Source organism: Thalassophryne amazonica, chromosome 3 (genome assembly GCF_902500255.1).
Source record: "Thalassophryne amazonica chromosome 3, fThaAma1.1, whole genome shotgun sequence".
Taxonomy (NCBI): Eukaryota; Metazoa; Chordata; class Actinopteri; order Batrachoidiformes; family Batrachoididae; genus Thalassophryne; species Thalassophryne amazonica.
The window spans coordinates 34942886-34953579 of NC_047105.1; the positions used below are offsets into that span (position 1 = coordinate 34942886).

Below are 10694 nucleotides of genomic sequence, written 5' to 3' on the forward strand. Positions count from 1 at the left end.
GACAAAACAAACACAAGACTAAATAATTAACAGGAAACAAAACCCGATACTACAGCATAACTGGTATCACAAATGAGATGAGCAAAATAAACAAGTGATAAACAAAGGATCAGCAATGAAAACACAAACCGGCTGAACAATAACTAATAAATCAAAGCTGGAGCAGATGTTGATAAAAGGAAAGAGGGAAAAATCGAATGAAAGCCCCGATGAGGGCCAAATAGTGACAAGAGGAAACCGGAGCACCCACACGAACACGGGGAGAACATACAAACTCCACACAGAAAGGACCAGGCGGGAACTGATCCCTGGACCTTCTTGCTGTGAGGCATCAATGCCAACTACCAATCCACCGTGCTGCCACCCATGACTTACACCCGAGAAAATAAGGTGCTTCATACTGCTGGGATCATACTGGTTCTCACAAGAGAAGGCAAGGAAGCCTGAATACCCATCACTAAAGATGCAACAGTTTGAAGAAAAACACAATCATGACTGGTGATACAAAATCCTACACACTGTAGCTTTCCTCCACATTTAAGAGTACCTGGAGTTGATGAAAATGCTACGGGTGGGAAACACACCATGACCAATATTCTCTTTAGCCATTTGTGTGAATTCAATAAAAGAGAGAGCTGTAGGTATAAGAGGATACTATCTTGAAAGTATCCTGCAACCTTTAGGAAGAGACAACCTATTTAACATTCTTTGAGGCGTATTTTGACAGAAGGATTCCCTGGTGAGCTATCTCTCAGCTCTGGTGACTTGTTAAACCAGGTCATGTTTGTATTCTAAGGTTAAGATCACACAAATGATGGAAAAGATTATTGCCACAGAGGCTGTTCTTCCAGACTGCATCACTCTCTGCCAGTTGTCCTGCCTCCAACCCTTCTGGAAAACTGCAAGTACTTTTCAAACAGTAACAGCTCCAAAACTCTTACATGGACCTCTTGGCTTCACTACACACATTGGTAGGGTGAGGAGAAGAATTACTTGTATTATTGCTGAAGCGTATGTCAAAATGTGCCTTCAAGGGGTTTCTGTACTTCCTTTTGCAACTTTAAGAAAGAAAATAAACAGTGTCTTTGGTTTTTGCCAAATGTATTTAGCAAATGTTAAGTAAAATAACAGATGCTATTGGAGACCAAGGATGGCTCTCAGAGTACTTAATCAAATGTTTCAATCATAATGTATTCTTTAAAGCACATAGTGAACACATAAGGTGTGCTGTTAAAGTGTAGCAATCAAGGTGTTTATGTGGCCATCAGATGGAGATGGTTAGAAGTCCAACGCATACTTTACAAGCAGTTTACTTTTGGCAAGACCTGAAAACACATTACAGTTTGACTGATATTTCAATGAGCAAAGTTTCCCTCATTTCCCTAGTTGCTAAATAACTTTGGTTTACCGCAAATGTTTAATTTCTTCCATATAATCAACCATTTCTGCAGCATGGCCTTGCTTTGAATCTTGAACCAATGAAGCAGTGCTTCAATCTGCTGCTTTGTTGGGTCTTTGTTTCGCTTTATCTTAATTTTTCCCCGCTAAAACCCTAAAGAGCATATGTCTGTGAGTAATATTTACCTTTTTATGTTAAACTGACCTGTTACGGTTTTCTGAAACAGTTGACAGATGTATTTTAGAACTTAAAAGTGGGACCGATGCTAACGCGTTAGCATCTCTATGGCGTTTTCAATGTTAAAGTTAGCATTAAGCTGCTGGCATCTCAGCACATTTGTGTGCATTTGTTTTCTGTATAATGTCTAATAGCTCAGCGTTTGTTGTCGTAAAAGAGTCAAATGTATTACAAATTGTAATATTTTTTAATTTATTTTTATTTATATAAATAATAGCAACAACAACAGTAATAGTAATAATAACTAATAATGCTACAATACAATTTTAGAGAAAAAGACAAAAGAACCTGATAAAACAAAACACAACAGAAAAGATACAACCAATTAACAATTAACATAAATATAGAAATAAATAACTGTTTCCTGTGAACACCTAGTGACTCTTCCACCTCCACTTCATCCCTGTTTTATTTTAGTTTAATGACCATTTGTTTTTGGTCAAACCACATTTAAGCTGTTTTTACACAAGAAAAAATAAAATGCAGTTAACTGCACATTTGTGTCTTTTTTCAAGAAAATATCTTATTAAAGATTATAGTTGCTGTAGGCATCTAAAAATGCTCATAATCGAGTGATACCTGAAGGAAATCTCTGTGGTGTGTCGGTGATGTATGTACGTATATGAAAAATAAAACACAACCCTACTCCAGGTATGTTTTTGACGAGAACATAACCTAACTTTGTTACAAGCGCAAACGTTGATGTTGTGTGATAAAGGCCTTTTAATAATCACTCACTTCAAGAAATAATGGCAAAACTCGCGTGTAAGTAAAAAAAAAACAAAAAAAATATTGACCAATTAATCGATTACTAAAATAATCTGGGGGACCAAATGGTGCAATTTGGTCCTCCAGCTCCCCAACTCAATATTGCTCCCCCAACTTTAAAAAGGATTCTGACTTCCAGATGTGATCTAAGGTAAACATGATTTAGACCTGGTTTGACTACGCATTAGAAATTTGTTGTTTGCATTAATAAAAAAGAACAGTGTGTGTGTGTGTGGGGGGGGGGCTCCAATATGGCTAGTACCTAGGGCCCAGAATATGGTGTTACGCCCCTGAAGGACGGCATATATGCACAAAAATGCACCACCAGTATAAAGCTACAGTGTGTAGAATTTATGGGTGTTTCTTCACAGACAGAATATCGTATTCATCATCATCTGTTCATTATTGTATAATTACCCACAACAAGAAATCAACCTGTTTTCATCAGCTTCGAATGAGCTCTTCATCTAGATGGGATCGGACCCCGTTATGGAGGCCGACACACTGCAGCACGGTCTACTGATCACTAGTGCAGGTTAGCAAGGTTGAGAACCATCATTTCTGTGAAAGGGAGGATCATACATATTGCTTACAACAAGAAAAGGTAAGGAGCTTGACTCCCCATCACCAAAATGAAAACATGAACAGAATGACTACTATGAAGGGACTATACCATCATCATGACGTGATGGCATAATGCAATCTGCAACCTCGCCACTAGATGACACTGCATCATACACACTGTGGCTTTTATCTTCAGCTGTTTTTCATATACAACAATGCATCTCGTTAAACGGAACATTTCATCTTTCACCTCATGAAATATTCTTTCCATTGCACAAATGAAAAAACATTATTGTCCTTGTCATTTGATATTTTATTAATTTATTAACAAGAGAAAAGGGACTTGCATTTTGGTGCAAGTCAAGAGGTTCCAAACACTTTAACATGAACTTGAAATAGCAATCCAATCCAAAATTGCTCTCAGTAGTAATAACATCTCTCACAGTCTTAAAATGGCGATGTAGTCCGTACCTCAGGCCGTGTATTGATTTCTTCGTGTACAGACTGACATTTACTTTCCTCAGTCCAGCGAAAAATCGTGACAGAAATTTGTCGAGCTCTTCATCCACCAGAGTTTCTACTTCACGTAGAGATGTCCCAGCGAATAAGCCACCTCACACTCTTGGGTGACGCACTGCATTGTGGGAGAGGTGAGAGGTCATTTGACCGAAACACAGCCAAAACGTGTGAGCTGTTATTTAAATCTAAGTAATTTCTCTCTGTTTATCAGTAATTTGTGTCTGTCTGGTACCAGCAGCTGTGGCAATTCCAGTTCCAATAGTGTATCTTAAAGTTGCTGCAGTTAAAAACCTCGTAGTTGGATCTCAGGATTGAGCTGATGGCTCACCGTGATGCGAGTTGCCGTCTGTCCCAGCCCCTGCCTCTTGGTGCCTCCTGGATACTCTTAACTAAGTGTCCTGCGGGGTCCAAAGAGGAACATCAACAATCACACTTCAAATCACCATTTTATTAAAACTATTTATTAGTTTTAATATAAACGGACTTTCATTTGAAAAGGCTGCTGTGTTTCTTTAAAGTCTTTTGGGGAAATATTTAATCAAAAGTCTCACCTTCAGTCCCCGTCTGACTGTCAGACTTTCTCTTTTTGGCCTGCAAAAAAAAAAAAAAAAAAAAAAAAAAAGACACTTGAGACTTTCAACATGGATGAAATCGTAAAAACATGTGACATTTATCACGGACTGTTTTTAACACACAACGTGTTGGATGTGTTTGCTCACAGTCTTGGTGGGCCTCCACTCTGCGTGCAGTGCGTAGTCCCGGTCGCTCTCCTCTCTCTGCTGTCGGTGATATTTTTCTTTCTCTGTTTCAGAGAGGAATTTCCACTGCAAACAGACGAAAACACGTCGTCAGTCCACACGCTCACTGACACAACCACAAGATCGTGCACGTGCAGGAGCGTACACACAACACTCACCATCTGTCCCAGAATCTTGTTCACAGCAGCAGTCTGTGATGCCATACTGCGCAACCTCAAGGGGGCGCTGCTACTGAAGAAACAACATGAAAGAGTTTGGGTTTTTTTTAATGTGAGCTTTGGGCGGGGAAGGAGTGCGGGGACGGACGCTGCTGACTGATGGAGAGGGAGTGACGGGGGGAGTGACAGTGATGGCGGGGACGACACATGGTGGCAGAGCAGGATTGGGGGAGGGTCAGTGCAGGTGGGAGGAGCATCTGTGTAGGGAGGGACCATGGGAGGGACGCTATCTGTGGGCAGGAAAGGAGCATCTTGAGGGACATCCAGAGGCCCATCAATGTCCTCAGGACAGAAAAAGTCCTCGATCGTAGGATCATCCCAAACCTGGAGAAACAAGCAACCAGTTATTAGAAAAATGTAAATATAACACTAAGCTCGGTTACTGACATTACTGTTAGCAAAGTTAAATAAGAACTCTGGCTGTTCATGTTTCCAGTAATATTTCACAATAAAAGTTTGAAAGCAAAAAGCAGGCGAACGACTTTTACTGTGAACGTCAGAGAGATTGTGTCTAACTTGACAACACTGAGAAGTTAAAAATCGGGTCGTTTTCTTAAAACGACCAGCAGGAACAATCCACAATTTGTATCATGTTTCAGTAAGTAGGTCAACTGAATAAAATCCCATCTTTGCTGTGGGTGAAACACTGAAATTGACGGTGTTCAGAGTCAGATCCACGTGGGGGGGAATTCATTTACTTTTTCAAATATTCTATATGTTTAATTCATGTCTCAGTCCCTCCAAATAATCTGTATACTATGAATTATTTATATTTTCATAAATTTTATAACACAAACAGCAACAAACCTAAGTCAGTTTTTACAAACAAACCCACAATTTGCACAAAATATACTCTGATATTAACAGTAATATTTTATCTGTATCTTTTATTAAAAAAAACACTGTTAAATGTCAAGAGTCTCACTTCTGTGGTGTGTACACAGTTTAAAATTTCTGCTTTTGTGTTTATGACTTCTCTCTTCAGCACTTGTGGCAGAAATGATTCCAGAATTAATAAGAGCTTCATTTAATAAGATGTTAAGGCGATGGTGTCAGAGCGATGGCCCCGCCCACTCATAGACGGTTTCATGTCTCAAACATGGTGTCAGAAAATATCTGTCATAAACTGATCATTTTTGACACAATACATTTAAATTAACATGATAATCAGTTTAAATTAAAAAAACAAACAAGACAAAACCATTCAAGTTGTATGATTGTAACATTTGATAAAATAAAGAGAAAAATTATCAAGGTACAAATGCCTGTACTTCTATTTGATTTATGAAAGGAACATTAAAGTTTAATAATATATTGGGAAAATTCAATCTGAAGCTAGAGGAACACTCAGGCAGGAATAACCAACCAACTTTTACTGTTTTTATCTTTTCTCACTCACTCATCTTCAACAGCTTACTCCAGTTAAGGGTTGTATTCTGTTCAGTGTCTTTATCATTTTTACACACTTTATGATCTCTGATCCTTAAAGTGCTTTAAAAACAAACCTTTATGATGCAGTCATCTGATGTGTGTGTGTTTTTTTAAATAACTGTTTCTTATAGTTCTTATAATCATTTTATTGTTGAGTCACCCTCACCACCTGTCTTGTGTTGTTTTTCCACCTACAAAAATGAAATATTTAAAAAAATTAAAAGTAAATCAACTTTTGTTGTGATTAGTTTTTTTTAGTCAACGGAAACCCCTATATATGAATGAATGAATGAATGAATTTATTTGGCACAAAGACAGCAATAATAAAAAACTCATAAATAGGACAAATTGTGACAAACAGTGAACCCGTGTGACCAAAAGGGTGTGGACAGAAGCAGACGCAAAAGCTTAATATATGACAGAATCATCACACCCATACATAATTACAATTATTTTGGAATCAGAGAAAGTGTGTAAGACCGTGTAGAAACAGAAAATAAAAGTGAAGCACAGTGTGTGTTATAAAATAAGTGTCCATTCATTTTCTGAACAGATAAATAACATTTTTTATGCCTGATGTAAAAATCTATGATAAATATCCCATCTCATATAGTTACTAACTAGGTGGCTTAGTGGGATAACACTGTGCTGTCATGTTGGAGGCGCAAGTTCAATTCCCACTCAAGACACCTGGTCTGCCCAGTCATTATAGGTGGAAGAGTAATCCCAATCATCAGGTCCCCATTTCAAGTACAACCAATGAAGTTGGGATGTTGTGTAAAATGTAAATAAAAACAGAATACAGTGAATTTGCAAATCCTCTTCAACCTATATTCAATTGAATACATCACAAAGACAAGATATTTAATGTTCAAACTGATAAACATTATTGTTTTTGTGCACATATTTGCTCATTTTGAAATGGATGCCTGCAACACGTTTCAAAAAAGCTGGGACAGTGGTATGTTTACCACTAGAATATAATATAATATACATATAATAAAACAGTTATAGACTTTTGATTTTGGTGTACCGTGATTATGCGGACCTGGTCAGGATGGGGTTCACCAAGGACTCAGTGAACCCCATCCTGACCAGGTCCGCATAATCACGGGTACACTTCATCAAACGTCTATAATTGTATATTACATCACCTTTCCTTCTAACAACACTCAATAAGTGTTTGGAAACTGAGGACACTAATTGTTGAAGCTTTGTAGGTGGAATTCTTTCCCATTCTTGCTTGATGTACGACTTCAGTTGTTCAATAGTCCCAGGTTTCCGTTGTCGTATTTTGAACTTCATAATGCACCACACATTTTCAATGGGTGACAAATACATTTTTGTGTTGCATGTTATTAATGTCCATACAATTCATGTTGTAAAAGAATATAATCAGAATGAATGTATAAATGTTGCGAAACATAATTCTGCTCTAACAATACTGAAAGATTTCTGAGGGCCCTTCAACACCTCTGCACAGTTGTACAATGGTTCAGCCCAGGCGCACAGGAGGCACACTGCCACACACAACACACACCCCAAACTGGATCTGACAGAAAGAGGAGGGTTGTTTAGTAGAGCTGAAACAACTGAGTTAATCGATTAAAATCGATTATTAAAATAGTTGTCAACTAATTTAGTCATCTGTTAGTTGCTAAATAACTGTTTCACCGCAAATGTTTCATTTCTTCCATATAATCAATCGTTTCTCCAGTGTGGCGTTGGTTTGAATCTTGAAGCAGTGCTTCGATCTGCTGCTTCATTGTTTCTTTGTTTTATTTGGCTTTATCTTAATTTTTCCCCGCACATGTAAGTAATATTTACCTTTTTTTTTATGTTAAACCGGGTCTTCTGAAACAGTTGATAGATGTATTTTATAACTTAAAAATGGGCCGATGCTAACACGTTAGCATGTATACAGTGTTTTCAATGTTAAACTTAGCATAATGATTAATAGCTCAGCGTTTGTATGTATGTGCAAAATAAAACAAAACCCTACTCCAGGTATGTTTATGATGAGAATATAACATCATAACTTTGTTACAAGCTCAAGCGATGTTGCGTGAAAAAAGGCCTTTTAATAATAACTCAAAGAAATAATGGCAAAACTCAGAAGTAAAAAAAAAAAAGATTAATCAGTTAATTGAAAAAATAACTGACCGATTAATCGATTGCTAAAATAATCATTAGTTGCAGCTCTAGTGTTGAGGCTGAAATAAGACATCTTTCCTAAAAAAAAAAAAAAAAAAAAAAATATCAAACTCTGGATTTAAAAAAAAAGAGCAGGGAAAGAAAACTAAATGAGGGAAAACAGATGCTAACATATTCTTTGAGAAGAGAGGTGAGCTTGAAAACTAGCTATCTTGAGTTGTGGGGGGGGTCTGGCGACAAAACTGCACCATTTGGTCCCCCAGACCCCACAACTCAACATTGCTCCCCCAGCTTTAAAAAGGGTTCCGACTCCCAGATGTGATCTAAGGTAAACATGATTTTGACCTGGTTTGACTACACATTAGCATACTACACCTGTACTTTGCGTACTCCACTGGTTTCCAGTTCATTTTAGAACTGATTTTAAGATTTAAATGTTTGTTTTTAAAGCTATTAATGAACTTGCACCATCCTACTTGTTTGAAATTTTAACTCTTTGCACTTACAGTGGGCATTGTGGTCATTGGTCAAGTGTATTTAGATGTTTTGAGGTCAAAATATAAACTTTGGGGTGATTGTGCTTTTGTGGTAGCTGGCCCAAAACTGTGGAACAAGTTACCTCCTGATTTACACACCATTTCTGATCTAGCACTTTTTACTCATTTAAAATGGCTTTTTAGTGGCACTGTGACATGTTTTGTTTTATGTACCTTCTTAATTCTACTGTATGTTTGCTTTTAGTCTTGTGAATTTTCATTTAGATTTTATTTCTATAGCACTTTGTACACTGTCTGGCTGCTGTAAAGGGCTATATAAATAAATGTTGATTGACTGACTGAAGGTGTAAATTGTCAGACGGTCCCTTATTTGTTGGCTTGGGACTGCTGCAGACAGTAGCATGTCTTTGGAATGCTGTATGATCCGCAAAGGTGCCGGAAACATCCTAGCAATGTCTGGACAGCTGAAGATATCATAGACAACCATCATAGGTAGGGTTAAGCTATGGGTGAGGGCTACTGTCGCAACTCAAAAATGTATAACATCAACCATGAAGGTGTAAATTGTCAAACACTCCCAGACTTGCCCAAAAGAGTTAATACGTTCTGGCTTTGAGAGTGTCGCAGAGGATCTTTTTTGGAACACTGTATAATCTGCAAAGGTCGTAGAAACTTCCTGGCAATCCCGTAACTGCTTAAGATAACAAGGTTACAGTTAAGGTATGGGTTAAACAGTCTCATTATTTTGGCAAATCAAGAAAATGTAAATAATGTTAATATTAACAATGGACAAAGGAGACCTACAAAAGTAGTGTTAATTGTTTAGATTTTTGGTAAAACTTGTGCAAAATTTGGCCAGATTTTATATGGCATTCCTCTCAATTCTGGTGCCCATGTGTTTCAGCAAAATCCATAACTTACTTTTTGTTTCAGTTTTATAACTTTCCAGTTAGAATTGAAAGCCTACACATTTCTTCTGCTCCATGATGCCAAACACTAGTGTAGGTTCAAGGGTTGGCCCCCGTCCTCTGTAATGGTGCCAAAGATGTCATGGTGTTTTGTTGCTGTATTTTAACCCACATGGGTTAAAATTTTGAATAGTTTCTAACCAAAGTGAATTTAGATCAGATTGCCAATATAAGATTGCGACTCCTTTTGTTAAACTACTCAGCAACAAAATTATAGTAGTGCTGAAAATTATTTTTATGACCTAAAAATTAACAAATCGAAAGGGACTACAGCTTTAATTCTTGCACACTATAATTCTGATGTGGTCCTGATACCATTCCAAAAGTTTCCAATTTCTCATGCTGTTCAGAGAATTTAACAGTTTTAATGAAAAAAGATACTAAATAATTTATGTTAAAAATGTACTTTTGGCTATCTCCCTAACCTCAAAGTGTGATTTTTTTTTTGTTTAAAGGGCCTCACTGATGAAGTCTGACCTCATTGTGATAATTAGTTTTTTAAATATATTTCTCATATATAATACAGTAACTTTGGCCAATATCAGACCAATAGTCATCCATTTTTATATCCGCATTACTCCAATTAAAGGTCACAGGGGGTGGGAGGCTGGAGCCTTTCCCAGCAGTTATAGGGGGTGAGGAGGGGTACACTCTGGACAGGACGCCAGTCTGTCGCAGATTGGACCAATACCAATTCAAAATTTTACATCATGTGGCCAAAGTATAAAGTCACATATGGAAATCAACTCTAATTCATCTCGTTCTGGGGATCACAGGGTCTATCACTCTAGAACAGCAGCTTCCTGTAATACAACAAATTTTAAAATGGGAACTGGGATTACATTTAGCACAGTGGGAACATTCATAGCATATTTATCTTGAAGAATGAAAGGGGGGTACCTATCAAACCTGCACTTTGGCATAATAGCAAAATTAATAATAACCAACAGATTCCGAATCAGTTTTCGCTTGTTCCGGTAAGTAGCCAAATGGGGCCAATGGATAATTTTCACCATCATGGTATTTTGAAACATTCTTTTATGATTTACCTTGGAAATGGATAACTTCCCAAGTGAATGTAAAAATGCTAATTAAAAGAGGTTGGTTTCCAGCTTGCTAAGGCCAAACTAAACAGCTGAGGAACTACCAGGTCCAGGTGCACACTGGTTCTGCAGACTTCT

At 37.5% G+C, this 10694-nt stretch overlaps 1 protein-coding gene across 1 annotated transcript; it reads right to left on the reverse strand.

Annotated features, from left to right (window-relative positions):
- Positions 1 to 3975: 3975 nt before the first annotated feature.
- LOC117507895 (transcription factor 7-like 1) lies at positions 3976 to 4945 on the reverse strand. Its single transcript, XM_034167660.1, has 3 exons — positions 4404 to 4945; positions 4207 to 4311; positions 3976 to 4078 (listed from the first exon to the last, which is right to left on the reverse strand). Exons 1-3 carry the CDS (start codon positions 4677 to 4679, stop codon positions 4022 to 4024), a joined length of 438 nt encoding a protein of 145 aa, XP_034023551.1. The 5' UTR covers positions 4680 to 4945; the 3' UTR covers positions 3976 to 4021.
- Positions 4946 to 10694: the final 5749 nt, after the last annotated feature.